Below are 17,460 nucleotides of genomic sequence, written 5' to 3'. Positions count from 1 at the left end.
GTGGATGAACTTTAGCCGCCTGTACTTCCCTTAGTTTTGCCCACGTAGCTCTCTTGTGCAAAATGGCACCGACATTCTGGATGCATTTACTTTCAGCTAAAACCTTCTGTTTCTTGACCTATTGGACTTATATGGACAATAAAACAAAGTCTTTATGTTCCCAGATCTCAGCAGTTTCTTTGGTTAGTACAATGTCATCATGACTGTCAGTAATGATGGTCAAAATGATGAAAATAAAGTTGAAAGAAATTATTATTTTATTGGTCAGAAAACCAAAAGAGAGTGGATATTTTAAACACATTTATTGTAATTGAAAACAATTTCAAAATTAAAATGTTCAAAGCTAACATGAGCTGTTTTCATTTCAGTGGTGCCAGCCATTCTGCTTTTTTTATGAGTTTTGACTGTTTCAATGAAATACAAATTCTTCTGTGGCTAACTGTATTATTTCATCATGTTTAGCTCATTGTTACCCAATTATGTCTGTCCTTGTTTTGTTGCTTCCAGTAAATGACGGCATTAGAGTTTTCCATTACCTCCTCACCTCAGAGATCATTAGAACTGTGCGTGTGATCGGTGACACAACTCTGTCCTCTGACCGCAAACAGGAACTGTAGTCTGCCAGACTTTGAGCTGTACACCCCCACCCCCCCACACACACACACACCCCCACACAAAGATATTTCATGGAAACATAAATAATCTCACGGCAGTCAGCTGTGTTGGGATGAAACATGTGAGCGTAGACATATATCAGGTACGCAAGGTCTCCAGGTCTGAAAAGAGGAAATGTAAATGTCCACGTCACAAAGAAAGATTGAAAAGATTAGAATTGCACCAAGTCTCCTTTAATTGTCGTGATTAAGTGAAATAACTCCCCTGACAGCAACCACTACTGGCATACTTCACCGCAATTACCACAGTGTTTTAGTGCAGAATTTGAGCACTGGAAAATCTCAAAGTCAGTTTCCAGGAAGGATGAACTCATTATTAAAACAATCTCTCTGATGTTTTCCAGATCGCGGGTTTGTCACTTCGACAGAGAGCGAGAAAATCTTCATGAGGAGATTTAAGGAGATCCTGAAGGAGAACGAGTTTGACGTGTAAGTTCCTCTTCTCTCCTCCTGTCCTGTTGTCACGGTGGCTGACAGTTGGGGTGGGACCGATGTGGCTCACCAGATGTTTTAGGACTAATTCTGTATCTGTAAGTCATTGTTAGACATTTGTCTCATTTCCCACGAGGAACGCCAGAGCCGCTCTCATCTCTGATTCTTTGTGCGAAACTGTAAAGACGCCGCTGCATGTCCTCAGTTTCCCCGTGCCTCTCGGTCTACGCCTTCCGGGCAGAGAGGGAGGGAGTGACGGCAGGGATGGAGAAAGTAAAGTCAGAACAGATGTAAGCGAGGGGGTGGAGACAGAGCGGGTGTAACACGGAGGAAGCGGGAAGAAGAGAAAGAAGTGATGTCGATGAGGTTACACACACTCCTCCCTCCCGCTCCCACGATGTACAGGCACAAAGTATTTCCTGTTATAAATAAAAGTACAGTTGGCTCTGCAGCCGTGCGTGCCTCTGCATCAGATCCAGATGGCTTCTATTCACTAACCTCTGATATCAGACAGGAACAGAGGAGAAAGGGGGGGGTCAGTGTGGGATTTCGGTGTCGAGCGGTGCTTGAGTGATCGGAACACACACACACACACACACACACACACACACACACACACACACGAAGAGCTGGTTGGCAGCTCTCGACTCTCCCACTGCCTGACTGTCTCAGTCCCTCTCTGTTAGTCCTCACACACAGCCTGTCACATCCTCTCTGTTGGCTTTCCCTTACTTACTCTATTATGCATGACTGTTGTTGCTGCTGTATTCTCAAGGTCTCACCTGGCACCGCAGGCAGCGCTGGAAGTTTCTCTTTTCTTTTTGCTTTTTTCAGCTTTTTTTTTTTTTTCTTGTTTTCAGTTCCATCTTCTGTCTCTTGTTCTCTGAACACTCTACTGCATGTGTGGATGGCATGCTTATGCTTGTGAGGGGAAAAATATTTTATTTATTTATTTTTATTTTTTTAAGGTGTACTGATAATGTATCAATCAGAAATGGATATATTAAAAAAGATTACCCCAACCCCTACCCCACTCCAGCCTAATATGACAAGTGGTTCTCTACCTTATTGGCTTGCGACTACAGCTAGACCAGTAAATCCACAAGGCTCATATAGCACCAATTTATTGGTAATAAATAACAAGAAATTGCAGTTAAAGCTGAACATTATATTGATATTATATTGATATTGTTAAATATAACTAGAAATGGCCTAGATTGTAGATTTTCATAATTCTTTCCCCTAGTTTTAAAGGCCACATTACATTAAAATGATGTAATTTTCTAAACTTACCAGATTCAAGTTGCTCTGTTATTTGTCTTCACCCACTTAGTAATTATATCCACATTAAGTATGTCATTATGTAAATATTAATATATTAATTGTATACATTGATCTCTTCACAATATTTATATTCATTTCATTTTGGTCAAAAATGTGCGCTATTTGATTTTCTCCACAGTGTCAGTGTTGCAACGAGGCAACAAATGGGGAAATTACATAAAAACAAGTTGTCTTAAGTCAAGTTTTGTAAATAGTAAGATCAAAGTATGCCTCCACCCCAAGATGCAACATTTTACCCCTTACAGCTCACTATTCATTCATCAGAAACATTTCATCAGATATTACTACGTGTTAAAATAAAAATATTTCTAAATGGGTTGTGGGTTCCTCAGTGCAGTCAAATAAAATCTTTCCTTTTTCTTTTCCACCCTTCTTGTTTTTCTCTCTTCTCACATTCATCATTCAAAAAGTCTCCATCAAAGCAGAGGCGGCGATGGGGGCGTGGCTTTGGTCGTGAAACGTGTTAATCGCTGCGGTAATCTCCTGACGCCTGCCAGGCTCGCTCCCTCGTCGCCTCTAAAGTCGTTAGCTAGCAGACTAATTAAGAGACAGCCAGACAGAGGCACGTGCACGCTGACTCTCTGGAGCCCTTTCCTCACACGGCTCAGCAGAACAAAGTCTCTGAATGACAATGAGACTGCAGTAAAATCTCTCTCGCTGTCATCCTAACTTCAGGATCTGGACTACATGTAGCTGCAAGATGTCAACTGATAAAAACTCATTGATTTCCAGTAGTGGAAGAAGTATTTAGATCCTGTATTTAAGTAAAAGTATTCTTATCACCCTGTGAAAATAATATAATAATAAGTAAAAGCCCCACATTGAAAGTGGTACTCAAATAAAAGGAAAGTATAATCAGGAAAAAGTACCTAAAATATGAAAAGTAAAAGCACCCAATGCAGAAAAATCTTTTTTAAAAAAAACACATCCAAAAAATGTGAAAAAGACTTTAAAAAAAAAGAGAAAAACACCCCAAATGTACAAAACAAAAAATCCAAATTATAAAAAATAAAACACACCCTAAACTTCTAAATAAATAAAAAAAACACCCAAAATAATTAAAAATAAGAAAAAAAATGTCCAAAACAATCAGAATAATAGACTAAATAAAAAATAACACCCCCCAAAACTAAAAAAAAAAAGAAGAAAAATATGTAAATATTTAACAGAATAGTTGGCAATTAATTTTCTGTGAATCGACAGAATCAACCAGTTGTTGGCAGCTGTACTTATATAAATTCTTTGGTAACTTAAATCGTAAAAGCATTATATGTTATAAACTCTTCCTATTGTATTTATACAAAAATCTTATTTTGTAAAGTACCTGAAGCTGACAGATAGATGATGTGGAGTAAAAACTACAATATTTCCCTCTGAAACGTAGTGGGGTGAAAATATGAAGCAGCATGAAAATAAAATATATAAGCACAAGTACCTCATATTCATACTTATTTACAGTACTTGAGAAAATGTACTTATTTACGTTCCACCACTCTTGATTTCATATATTTACAACCATGTTTTCGTCATCCATCACTTCTGAAAGTCATTGATTATTTAACGTGAGTGAAAGGTGGCCGCGTGGCTGTGACTCCTCAGTAAATGCAGTACAGTGTTTATCCTCCACCAGTGCTCTGTTGTTCCTCAGGGCAGCTGCCAGGCTCAGACACTGTACTATGCATCTTCACCTGTCTGTGCACACAGCCGCCCGCAGTCAGAGTTCTCACTGTGTTTCATCAGAAATGTGTTTCAGAGCTTGAATTTCTGCTGTGAAAGTTGACCGTGCGTGTCTGCCGGAGCAACAGGGGGTTGATTCAGTAGCTTGAGGGTATTTGAGAGTATTTCATATTCAGTTTTTCCTGCTCATTGTGGGATTTAAACCTGTAACCTCCTGGGCACTAGGCTTGAATTTTCAAACCTCTGCTGTTTTAATCAGATGTGGAAAACCGCCTTCCACGCAGGGTTTACATCAGTTCAGGAGTTGCATCTAAAATGGAACCCAATTTCTGTCTTTTTTTTTTTTTTTTTTGCAACTGTTCCTGTGAAATTTGTTCCACTTGTGAGCAACGGCCGCCTGCCTGGTCTACATTTCAATATTTCAGAGTCACTAAGTGGTGAGTTGCTAGGCGATGCAGTCGGGCAGCATGGGTAAGGGAGCGTGATAGGCAGCTTGTAGCTGAGAGCGATCTGGAGGGATACAGAACCCCCGAGTTGGCTGCCTGCCCGTTTTCCATTCATATTCCCTCTCCAACACACAGACACACACCACTTAGCTGCACGCACTCACACACACTTGCCAGACAAGAGACACTCTGCGCACATTTTCAGCCGCCCACACACACACACACACACACACACACACACACACACACACACACACACACACAGCAGTCAAACAGCACCTCTGTGTACACATACACACAGAGTAAACAGAGCACTTCCCCTGATTAAGACCCACACTACAGAGATGCTAATAAAACACGACTGCACGGGGGCAGATACCAGAAGGTCCTCGGCTTTGTGATTCAGGTAACAGCCGAACTGACGCTCATGTGTTGCATGCATTACATCTGTGTGCTTTTTTTTTGAGCATACGCTGAATTTAAAGGAGTATTTCAACGCCAAAGTGATCATTTCAAGTCGAGCAATCGTTTTTGTTTTGTGCAATGTACTTTCGGGGAAGTTTTGGCCTCCGGATTTTGCTGCGGAGTGAGTGATCTTGACTTTCACGCTACTCTGTGCAGCTGCAGATGTGCAGGCAGCGGCACAGAGGGAGAGAGAGACCGTATCGTAAGGGGAAGAAGCGGTGAATTTACTGCTTACAGCCAGTTAATACAACAGTCTCTGGCTTTTGTTTGATATCTAGTGCAAAAAATGTGAATGCCACTGTCACACTGAACGTCCCGATGAGTCTGTTCGAACTTAAAAACTTTATAGAAAACAAAACAGCTATTAAAATATTAGTATTGAACTGCCGAATCCAGTTCGACTGGCATTGCTCTCAGTAGGTTACAGCTCTAATTTGTATATCAAATACTCATCCGTTTTACATTTAAACTGTGGAAAAAATGTTGTTTTACACACTTGTCTCTATAATGAATAGAGAATCCAAAAAGGCCAGGAATCAACAGGCATGGGTGATCGACAGCAGAGCTCCTGGCCAATAGTTAAGCTTTGAGGCGGGATTTCAGTGGAATGCACAAGTAAAGTTCAGACGCAAGCATGACCAGGCATGCTACTCATCTGTGTGTGAGGCTTTTTATGTGGCAGTGTTTTAAATAGTGTGGTTTAAGCAAAGATGCACACATTTGGGAAGTACTGAGCACGAGACTGGATAAATGAGACCTTGGTTTATACTGCACAAATTGTGTGAGAGTTTGTAAAGGGATGTTTGCTGTTGTTATACATGGCCCCCATTTACCTCGATTCATCAAGAATCTTCTGTCATTTGGGATTCTTCGTACACCAGAAAAGCATGCATTAAAAATAAATCATAAGCGTAATGTGGAGTGAGTAATTGATATACAAGTGGTCTTTTTGGCAATGATGTAATCTTTGAACTAGTTTTCTTAGCTCACAACTGAGGCGCAATCATGTTTTTTAGGCTTTTCTTTTCAACAAATCCAAGTTTGTGTTTGTTTCCAGAATCCCTCAGCCTTAGGACCTCCTCCAAGAACTCAAGAATTCAAAATTATGTGTAATCATAGCTGTTATTATCATCATGTAGAAACGGTCTAAATTTCTGTCTTTCTCAGGACACAAAGTTCGTCTGTTGTTGACGGTGAGGACCAAGAGGATCTCCTGAGTGCATTGACTCTCCATTCTGTCCCCCTGACCCCCGAGGGACTGCCGTGTACCCCCGCTAACGCTGTGGAAGTGCACAGGAACTCCCAGCCAGGTGAGGGAAACCTACTACCGGGGATACATAGTGCTTAAGCTGGTACAATGCTGAAATAATAACAATTTTAGCTGTATGGTGGACAACATGACAGAAATCAAAGTCAAGTTATTTCTCATGGAAAACTCTCTTAGTCAAACTTGAATCTCCTGCAGCTTTTCTCTGTATCAATTAGTATTAACCCCTTGAGACCTGGATTGACATCAGTTTTCTTGTGCTCCGTTGAGTTGCCTCTCGCAAACTAATCGACCCCGTGAAAAAATCATGGAGATAAAACGCAGTGAGTTTCCACAAATTGCAAGACATTTTTACCTTGATTTTTTTTTTAAAAAAAAAAGACGCAAGAATAATTATTAAAATGTTACCCAAAAAAAATACCAAAATAGGGAAAATGTCCAGAAAGAATGTATATAAATATATATAGTACAATATTTATGATATATATTATAGTAATTTTATATAAAATATAAAAATACATAGATATAAAATGTATATATTGTTTAATTTTTGGCACTTTTTTCTTGGTCATTGTTCTTATTTGTTTTTACTATTTAATATTTTGTGATGTTTATTTTTAGTTAATTTTCTTGTAATTTTTTAAAATCTTTTTTTTTTTTTTTTTTGGTTAATTTTTTGGTTTTTTGCTTGTTGTCTTCCCTTATTTTTTTGAATGAAATCAAACCAATTCTCACTGGTTTCAAAGGGTTAAATTGAACTAGCTTGAGATTAGATTGTTTTGTCAAACACTAAAGTTTGATTTAAACTTGTATTTTTTTAATATCATTTAGTATTTTTTTATAGTATGCCAAAAACAATAACCCTAGCTAGTTGTGCCAAACATTATTAACCCATGCTTATATATATAAAGCTTACAAGTGATATACTGGTAATTTTAGTAATTTATTTCCATCACTTAATAATACAGAGAGTTCAGCTGAAGGTTTGCCTTTTCTCACCTCTGAATAGGAGACCATTGCCTTGGCATCATTAATATAATTTGTTCATATACTTGTGTCAGAAAATATTTGTGATGTTTTTGGGGAGAGCCTTCCTTGTACCTACTCATCAGGAATCGCTACGAAAATCAGAAAATTGTTGGATAAAAAAAAACATACAGCCAAATGTGATTAATCACAGTTTCTGTAGCTTATTCAAAGCATCTCTGTAGCAGCTATAGTCCACTGTGTGATTAGCATTAGCTTATGCTGCAGGCGCTCTCTCCACCAAGGCCCCCACAGGCACAGAGTAACAGCTGGACAGCGGTGGCACACACACATTGATTGACCTCATGCGGAACCACAGTGTTGCTGCTGCATTGGTGTGTGTGTGTGTGTGTGTGTGTGTGTGTGTGTGTGTGTGTGTGTGTGTGTGTGTGTGTGTGTGTGTGTGTGTGTGTGTGTATTAATTGACATCTCTTTTCCTGTAATGTTTCAGTGATGCTAACTGTGCTTTTGTCTCTCCGCTCCCCTGTCCCAGACTCTGTGAGGAGCAGTGGTAAAGTCCCAGAGGAGGCCGTTGTTGACGAGGAGGCCATCTTGAGTCTCCTGGAGAACAGTCAGACCTTCCTCCCGCTCTCCCAGACGTCCAGCCACTCGCCGCTGTTAGGTACGATATCCACAGCCGCTACAGTCACTTTTTTCTTTGTGTTCAAAAATCTTTTTAAATCGTACATTCATTTAAACCCCTTTTTATAACATTAATACTCTAATTTGCTGGCAATAATCCGTGTTTTGTAGTTTTATGAATTGATCTCTTTTTTCCACGATCCAACTTATTTTTTCCCGTCTCTGTGATGATTGTCCTCATTTTCTTTCTTATTAAACCGTCTCTCATGTCTCATTCTATTGACATAATCAAATCACAGTAGAATCAGTTATTTTTATAACTCTACATTAATAGACGATCAACTGCAAATTAATATCCTCTCTAACTTATTAACTTATCCTGACTGAGATATGACGCTGTAGTGCCTACGCTAAAAGCTTGTAAAAAAAAAAAAAATGTCAAGAGTTCTTAAGGTTAAGCCGATTGATTTAAGCGATTTTTTTCAGGGGCCGCTATTAAAGTTGTTGCCTGCAGCTAATTGATGTAATGTCTTTGCTTTTGTTGTCCATACAGACAGCAGCCAAGACCAAGCCATCATCGATTTGCTGGCAGGGCTGGAGAACGATGGTTTCTGCAGGACCCCCATCAGGCAGAACTCCCAATCCCAGTCCGTCCCTGGTGCCAGTAACTACCATTGCAACAGTGATGAGGAGGAGGAGGGGCCCGAGCTGGACAAGGTGGAGGCAGAGCTCAGCGTGATCATGTCCCAGCGGTGGGACAGCGAGGCTCCTGAGAACTCACCAATGCCAAGGCAAGTTTGTCTCTGCTGTATTTGAGTGAAAAATTGCTGATATTTAGTTTTGCTGAACATTTAGTTAGTTCATCAAATAAATATTTTACCCAGTTGTTCTGTCCTTTTGCAGTATTATCTGTATAAGAAGCAACCCGATTTAATAACAAATATAGGTGAATTATGGTAAAACCTGACACCATAATGTGTGCAGATCAGACAAGAGTTGGATATCAACAAGATCGTGGTTTCCTCTATTAGAATCCAAAGGCTAATTTGTTGTTAGACTGGAGATTCAGCCTTCCAAATTCAAGGTAAAATCCATGAGTAGTTATTATGCAAATGTTCATTGTGCAGGTGAGGTTTCCCCCCAAAAAGATGTAAGGTGAAAGGAAGTGTCATTTTCAGTTTTTAACATGTTTTGATAATTATCTCGACAGTACCATGAACTGAAATGATCTTGGCCTGGATAATCGTGACATGAAATTTTCATATTATTCCATGCTTTGTGTTTTGTCTGTCAAAAAAATTCCATTATTCAACCCACCAGACTGTGACCTGGCTCTAAATGATCCGTCACCCTCTGGGCTAATACGTGGTATGAGACGGTGTTAAAGGCTGAAGAAAAATCAATAAATATCAATCTGTAATGGATTTTTTTCCCCTTGAGGTGAGGGCGATTGTAGCATCCCGTGTGCCCTAAAGGGAAATTGCATAGGGTCAAGTGCAATGCTCTGTTCCCCTTACAAGCTCCGTCTTCACAAGCCTTTCAAAGATTTTCATTTTGAGAGCCTGAAGTCAAAAGCCTTAGGACTGCTGCTTGTAGGAACAGGGACGATCAGAGCCGGTTGACAAGGTTCACAGAACAGGAATGTTTTTGTGGCAGTATGTAGTGTAAAGTGTCAAACCTGAAGTTCAATCCGATTATTTTTTCATCAGAAATATCTAAATATGGATAATAGTTTTACAGATTGAATACTTTATTTTGGTTCTAGCATGGCTGCTTGTGTTTACGCATTGAAAAAATTTTGTTATGACTCTACTCGGGTGATAGCTGTGGCCCGACGCGTTCTTCTAATTCGGTGTAAATGTTCACTTGGTCTGAATGATGAACTGCTTAGACTTTGGTGGTCAAAGGTCAAGGTCACTGTGACCTTGCATCTGTCTTATTTTGGTGAACACAATATCTCAAGAACAGCTTGAGGGAACTTAAATATTCACGGGATGAACTGATTAAATTTTGGTGGTCAAAGATCAATGTTAATTTCTTCAAATTTGGAATAAATTTTTATGGTAAAAAAAAGTAATTTTTCCAAAATCTTGAAATTACATTTCATGCATTTTTAACAATATTTTTTTTTAACACAAAGTAAGACAAAAAAATATAACCCTGCAGATTTCTGTGGGCTGGTAATTAGTTGTCATAACCCCTCTAAACTACAAAAACCATGTCAAACAACAGCTGATTTGCCAAAAATTAATCCCGTTTCCTATAGAAAATATTCTATGGTGACAGACACTGAGCAGTCAGATGAAGGTCGTCCACAGTGAGCTGTACGTGTGTATTGTTAATCAGAGCTTCTGTCCTTTCTGTGTGTGTGTACAGGCCCGGTGTGAAAGAACCAGAGGACTGCTTCAGTGACGAGCAGCAGGAGTCCTCTGACGAAGACATGGAGTGGAGTGGGAATAACTCTCTGTTCGCCAACCTGTCCATCCCGCAGCTCGACGGGGCCGCAGACGAGAGCAGCGGTGAGTCATCTCGCGCTGAGACGGCACTTAAATGTCAGTTCGCGTCAACGCCTATCTCCCATCCCCTGCTGATGTTCCATCAAGGATATCAGACGACAGATCTGACAGCAGCTGCACAATAACGATCGTGGTTGACACCAAGTTTCGGCTGTACCATCTAATTTCATTATGAGGAAGCTGTGATTTAATATAGTGCAAGACTCTGGGATTGTAACTGATTCCCTGGAGTTCCAGTTATTATTTATTAACTCTTGATAAACATTACAGTAGCTGTGAGGGCAGAGTGTATTACTGCTGCTCAGCTGACATCACAGCACATCACAACACTGTGAGAGCTTCTGGCTTCGGAGCAGGAGCATGTCTCTTTTAAGAGGATAAGATTTTGCCACCTCAGGTAACAACTGTCTACATTTACAGATTTGAGGTGAATATATTCTGTCCGCACCTTTCTTTTTAAAACAAAAACCATGTCCAATTTATGGTTGATGTGCCCTTTTCTGAACACTTTTCTTTGTGTGGTCCTGCTCCTGCAGTATTGTCTGTCTCCACGTCTTCCTCCCACTTCTTCTCAGCATTTAGGTGAACAAATATTTGTAAATTCATAAGCAGTGAGTGAGCTGATTCACATGTTGCATCCAAAAGCCCATTTTATACTCAAACAAACAGTGCAGTCAAATCCATAGCATGGCACATGGATCCAGTGTGCCATCCACTCCCTTGGGTTTGCCAACAGACGCCTTTGAGCTGTTTTGCTGGAACAGTTCGGCCACTGAAACTTGGTTAAAATTATGCACCTCAACACCTCAACTGCCATAGTATGAAGATAAATGGAAACAGTGTTTCCCCTAAGTTGACTGCTTTGACCTGGTGGATCTTCACATCGACATAAATTAGATCCACAGCACAGCGAGAGTTTAATAAGAAAATGCATCACTGTTAGAGTTGGTTCGCCTGTAACTCCCGTTTTTTCCTTTTTCCAGAACAGTTATGAGGAACACTAGGAGCAAATGCCAGGAGTTGAATTTTCATTAAAACAAAATTATGCCAAATTAATCAAATCAAACAAGGAAAAATTCCCTCTAAAGTTACCACTTGACTGTTTGTTGACAAGCAATGTAGCATTTAAAAGGCTATTTTTCAATTTACAGAGGTGCACAGCTGAAGAATAATTATAGTAGGATATTGGAATGGCTATATAACGTCATTTTTTTAAGTTAATCCCCCCACCACGTCTGTACATTTAATGGGGAAGCACTGTGGAGCACACTGTGTAAAATTGTATACACTTGCATACTAGTGTTGCAGTGATATACAGGATGCAAGGTATACCATGATATCTGCTGTAATGATAAAAATGCAACTGGAAGGAGAATCTTACCTTATCTTAGTTATTTTCAAAAAGGAGACTTTTTAAATGTACGTCCATTTTTAAAAAAAACGTTTCAAGATATAACTATAACGATAAAACATTTGTTCAGCCAAAACTAACCCTTTTGTTTTCATTCCTTTTAAGGTTCATTCTGAGTGATAATTATAATAATTCTGTAAACTATTGATGCAGTACGCCACTTTACTTTTAAAGTATTTTTATTTCTTATCCATTCTGTAGCCAAGTTTTAATCTTCCAATGTCAGATGATATTTATTACTGGCTCATCATAACTAATGGTGTAATAACCACATCATCAATACAACAAGAGCTGTCTTTGAATAGTCAATAAGGTACAAGCTGCCTCCTAACACTTAATACAAGATGGATAAAGGAGAAGGATATAAAACTCCCTCTGTTTAAATGTCAGACCTGGGAACAGACAGAGGGAAATTTCATTCTATAGGTTTGCAATCTAATTAGAGCCACTGGAGCCAATTTCTAATTAGAACAGCATTAGAATTAGGATCTTTTCTCACCAAGAGGAGTTCTCTCCTCTTGGTGAGTGTAAAGTGGCACTAAAAGTGAGGGAGGTTGATAACATCATGTCACAGTGATTGTTGTTTGACAGGTGACCTCTATTAAAAGAAATTTTTAAAAGATCATATTTAATCTTGGGGGTTTTTTTTGTTTTGTTTTTTTTAAGTTGTCACATGAAAATTAGAGATTTTAATCAATTCCTTGCAGCTGGTGACTCTTATTCAGGTGCCTGTTCTTTTGTGTCCACAGATTCCTCTTTAACAGATAGTGGCTCCAGGACCCAGTCCTCTGTCATAGTTACAGAAAAGATGCTTGGGAAAAGGAATCCCTTCTCCGGGGAGACGGTTCACCTGGAGCCACCTTCCTCAGCTAAGATCCTCCTTGAGTGCAAGCACCCCGAGCACAGACCAGTTCATGTGCTGGACACGGAGCAACCAATTGACAAGCACTTTCGATCCAAAAGCAGCCAGGACAGCAGTAGTGAATGTTCAACAGGTTTCAAATTTAATAAAGAAATCCCCTACATCCCACCAGTCAAACATCCCATCCCGTGCAAGTTACCCAGTCACCCTGAGGTGTCTCCCATCTGCGTAGACAAACAGGACATAAGACCCCTGTACACCTATGACAAGAAAACCTCCAGAGCTTTGGATAAGACAGACCTAGAAGGTTTCCCATTTGGTAACGGAAAGGTCACCAAAAATGGGAAGAAGTACGGCAGCATAAAGAATGTAGAAACAAACTGTCTGTCAATTCTACAGAACCACAGGACCTTCTCTCTTTGTTACTCCGAGCTGAGAAACTGCTCAGCTAAGACGGAGCTGGAACTGAGCCAGAAGGACGGTAAAAGCCCCATCCTGAGGAACATTTCCTCAGCCCCATCACCTATGGTGGAGGATGAGTTTCTTGATCCTCAGGGGGAAGAAATAGGCCAGGACAGTGAGGAGGGAGATGTTGGTGAACTCAAAATCAGGTACGAGGACTATCAGGAAAATAAGACAGAGAGGACCATAGTGGCCCAACAGGAAGCGCACTACAAGTTCTTCCCCAGCGTCATCCTCTCAAACTGCCTCAATCGGAAGAAAGCTGGGAGCAAAAAGCTGTCTGATCCCTGCAGCAAGCTCGAACAGGCCCAACCTCGTAGATCAAGGCTAAAATTGTATAAGAAAAGGTTAGGAATGTCAGGACAGAGGAGCAAAGTAAGCATAGTCGAAAGCTCTACCTCTGACAGCCAGGATAGCACTGGCCTCACCTCAACTACACCAGTGACTGCTGACACAGAGATGCCAGCTTTGGAGGATAAGCCAGTAGAAGAGGCTGAGCCAATTAAAGATTGGTCAGTCAAAAAAGGAGGGTCAATCACAAAAGAGGAGCCAGAAAGTGAGGAGATGTCTGTAAATGAACAGGCAGAACCACTTTCAGAGCCCTCTGCCAACATGGTTTCCAGTTCTTCTGAAGAAGCTAAAGAGTCAGTGGAGGATAGGTTAAGCCCATTACATGAATTGTCAGCTAAAGTCACCTGTACTAAACCTTCAACACTGCCCGGTAGTAAATACTCCCTGAGGGTCAAACGGAAGATGATCTATGACAGTGAAGATGGAGAATACTCAGGTGCTACTCGTTCTAAAAACCAAGCCTCTGTCAAAGATCGGCTCAAGGAGGCTAATGTCCCCAGTGGACAGGAAGTAAAGGGCCAGAAACGACGCAAGAAGGAACCCCCAATCATCATCAAGTACATTATCATCAACAGGTTCAAAGGACAGAAGAACATGCTGGTGAAGATGTCCAAAGTGGATGTGGAGGAGCAGTCGGTCTTACTGACGCCAAACAAGCTTGAGCAGTACAATAAACTAGCACCTCTTAAGGATTTTTGGCCCAAGGTGCCAGAATCCACTGCTGTCAAGTTTCCCGTTACTGAGCCAAAGGCCAAAAAACACCCCAAAAGAAAGGCAAAGGTCAACTCCACAAATAAGAAAACAGTAGGCAACTCCTCCAAACCTCGGGTCAGACAGGGTGAAAAGGCCAAAAGGACTAATGGTTGTCAGAGAGGCCCAATATTACCCTCTCTGCCGCCCCCCCGGCCATGTTACTGTGAGCTTGTTGATGACCACGACACTGAGTACACAGATGTCATGGTAGAGTTGGGCTACCTCTCTGATAGACCCCCAAGCCCGATTAACTCCACACCTCCTCGATGTTGGTCCCCAAGTGACCCTCTTATGGACACTAAGAGTTCAGAACAGCTGATAAACCCACTCAGTGACCCGTGTCTTAGTTCTGCTTTTCACACGTCACACACAGTGTCTTCAACCAAAGGAATACGGAATAAGTGTCAAACTGCCAAACCTAAGAAATCCACAGACACTAAACACAAAGTAAGTAAGCCTGTTAGTAAGCCTCAGAAGGAAGAGGAACCCAAAAAAATGAAACCAAGACAAAGGAATGAAGCTGCTCCAAAGCAGAAGAAGAAAGCTAAAGATACAGCCGAAAGTACTGTTAGCACTCCTTCAACCACCACAAAACCTAGCAAGTCTCGCAAAAAGAAGACAGAGGAACCCAAAAGCCATGACTTAAGTAATGAGAGCTCCCAGCTCCTATTCCCAGAGGATGAGCTACCTCCTTCCGAGAGTTCCTCACAAGACATCCCACCGTTTCAGCAGCCAGTCAGCACAGATGGATCCGGCCAGGGCAGTTGTCAGCCAACATCTACATCAGACTCTAACTCAGTAGCCCAGTCTGTAGAACCAAAGGCTGAGGACTGTGAGACTTCCATCATGGAGGTCAACCAAAGCTTTTCAGCACCGGCTCAGATGAAACAGCAAGGTTGCCAGACCACTGTGGTGAAAGCAGAGGCTTCACAAGAGGAGTGCACAACTCCTCCAGCTCCTCTAACTGGTAGACCCTTACTAAAAGACCGTAAAGACTCCCAGTTAGAAGCAGGCTCCCCACCCTCAGGCCCTAAGAATGGGGAGATCCCTACTCTCTCTGAGACCCCTTCTGGCTTGGCTGTCCTCAAGCAGCTTCTCCAGAAGAGGCAGCAAGGACAGGCCCTTCCTCTACAAGTGGTCGGTACAGACAGCCACTCCACTGCCATAGCTCAGGCCGCAGCACTACTGGATCCCACTGTTAAACCAGCTAAATCCAGAAAAGCTCCCTCTACCACTTCACGGAAGCCCAGGGCCCCAAAATCTGCCACTCCCAAGGATAAAAAGCCCAGAATCAGGAAAGGCAAGACGAGCAGCACTCAGCCAAATCTCTCAGTGAAGCAGGAGGGCTACTTGTCAGATGACTGCCCCATCTTCCTGTCAGAACCAGGCATGGACAACTGCAACTTCATAGAGGACAGCTTGTCACCAGAGCTCCCGCACAACTACACCTTTGATATAAATGCCATAGATCAGACCGAGTTCTCCAGCCCATACAGCGGCAGTCAGTTTGTCCTGACTGATAAAAATTTACCAGTGAAGTTCCTGAGTGATGTCAGCCAAGAAGCTGTGTCTGCTCAGGCACTTGGCTTAGAGAAGAAACCTGATAGGCTGCTTGATTCTGGGGAGGAGCTTCAAAAAGGTTCTGACTGGCACAAAGCAAGGCCTGCCAGCCCTGACCTCTTTGATCGACCTGAGAACGGCGAGTCTGTATCAAATCACCTCACATTCCTTGACTCTGAGAAAATCAAGAGCAGAGAGTGGGACTTCTCTTTAGGCAAAACCCATACACTCAGCCCCTTTCAAGACTTTCACTGTGAGAGAAAAGAGCTGCTCTTTTCCGTCTTCGACCCAGTCCAACCTTTGCCTTTAAGCTCTGCGTCATTCGTCGAACATGAGGGCTCCCCAACAGGGGAGCTTCTGGACGGCATTGATGGACTGACATCCACCACACCCAGTAGCTCGCCACGTTCCATAAGCTCACTATCCCAGGTGAGGGCAAGCCAGCTGCTGCGGGGAGCAGGAGGTGGAGCCCATGTTCTTAAGCCTCTCATGTCCCCTCCAAGCCGGGAGGAGATCCTCAGCACTCTGCTGGACCTGGAGATGTCAGAGGCCACCTTCCAGGAGCCCTTCTGCAGCAACCCCTCTGATGCACCAGGGAAACCAATGTAAGACTATGCACGGTTGGCACAGACTGAAGTTAATAATTACTTTTAAGGTATCATGCAAATGAATAGACTGTTTTCGACTAAATATACAGAGATAATGTATCCAAAAAGCCTCCTATGTAAACAATAGAGCCTAACTGATACATCAACATGGCTGATAATACCGGGCAATATTAGCATCATACTTAAAAGTATACTGTGGAGTTTTTGATCACAAGTGGTATTTTGGGGCCATGTCTTTACAAATGAGTCTCCAAGGTACCTTGTACCATTTTGCTGATATCGTCAATAAGGATGCACATGTGCGAGTAAGTGGGCATACATATACAGATGGTGTTGCAATGAAATGTAGCATTGCTCAACCTAGGGATGTTAGTTTCAGTTAATTTTGCTTTTGTCAGCCCAACACCTCTTAACCTTTTTTAAGAAGAATGCATAATGATGTGAAATACAAGAAGTGCTTTTCTTTTAGTCCGTCACTTCAATGACTCAGTGAGCTTTAGCGCCACATTTCAAAGCGTTATCCATTGAGAGGTGATTAAATTTTTGCTTTTATTACAGCCGGCTAGTCACGTTAACATGTGGACATAGTGCCCAGTGCCCACCCTCCGTTCTCCACTAGTTAACTAGCCTTTGACGCTTTGCATTGTGCACCAACCGAGTCAAATGGGAGCTAGCTAGTGGTGCCCCTCATTTGGCGATTTACGGGGCTAACAAGGTGCATATAAAATCTCCCCTCAGGTTTCCCTGGTTAGTAAGCAGCTCATTTTCAGCCGTAAAACCTTTTTTGCTTTGGTAACTCTGTTAGCACCTCTGGCCATGCTAACATAGCTAACAGTACTAACCATGCTAACAAAGCTACCAGTGAAAAGATAGTTAATAATGCTAAAGGGGTTACGCGGTTCATTATGAAGCGGCTTACTTCCCAGAGCAACCAGGGAGTGGGAGACCTGAAGGTGGGCACAATTTTTCTGTAGCAACACTGTCACCATGGGTCAGGATAGTGTTATCGGCGGCGATTGCCAAA

At 41.7% G+C, this 17,460-nt stretch overlaps 1 protein-coding gene across 1 annotated transcript in view; it reads left to right on the top strand.

Annotated features, from left to right (window-relative positions):
• rev3l (REV3 like, DNA directed polymerase zeta catalytic subunit) overlaps window positions 1-17,460 on the top strand; it is a 95,440-nt gene that overhangs the window by 57,398 nt on the left and 20,582 nt on the right. The window contains exons 8-13 of the mRNA XM_042503379.2: window positions 1,019-1,103; window positions 6,206-6,348; window positions 7,825-7,953; window positions 8,467-8,704; window positions 10,290-10,432; window positions 12,590-16,433. Of these exons, the coding sequence (XP_042359313.2) occupies window positions 1,019-1,103; window positions 6,206-6,348; window positions 7,825-7,953; window positions 8,467-8,704; window positions 10,290-10,432; window positions 12,590-16,433 (4,582 nt within the window). The remainder of the gene's footprint in view (window positions 1-1,018; window positions 1,104-6,205; window positions 6,349-7,824; window positions 7,954-8,466; window positions 8,705-10,289; window positions 10,433-12,589; window positions 16,434-17,460) is intronic.

Source organism: Plectropomus leopardus, chromosome 16 (assembly GCF_026936395.1).
Source record: "Plectropomus leopardus strain MGB_pleo_1.0 chromosome 16, ASM2693639v1, whole genome shotgun sequence".
NCBI classification, from domain to species: Eukaryota; Metazoa; Chordata; class Actinopteri; order Perciformes; family Serranidae; genus Plectropomus; species Plectropomus leopardus.
Note: the sequence above shows the minus strand (reverse complement) of the source record. Positions and strands in the feature narration are given on the sequence as shown.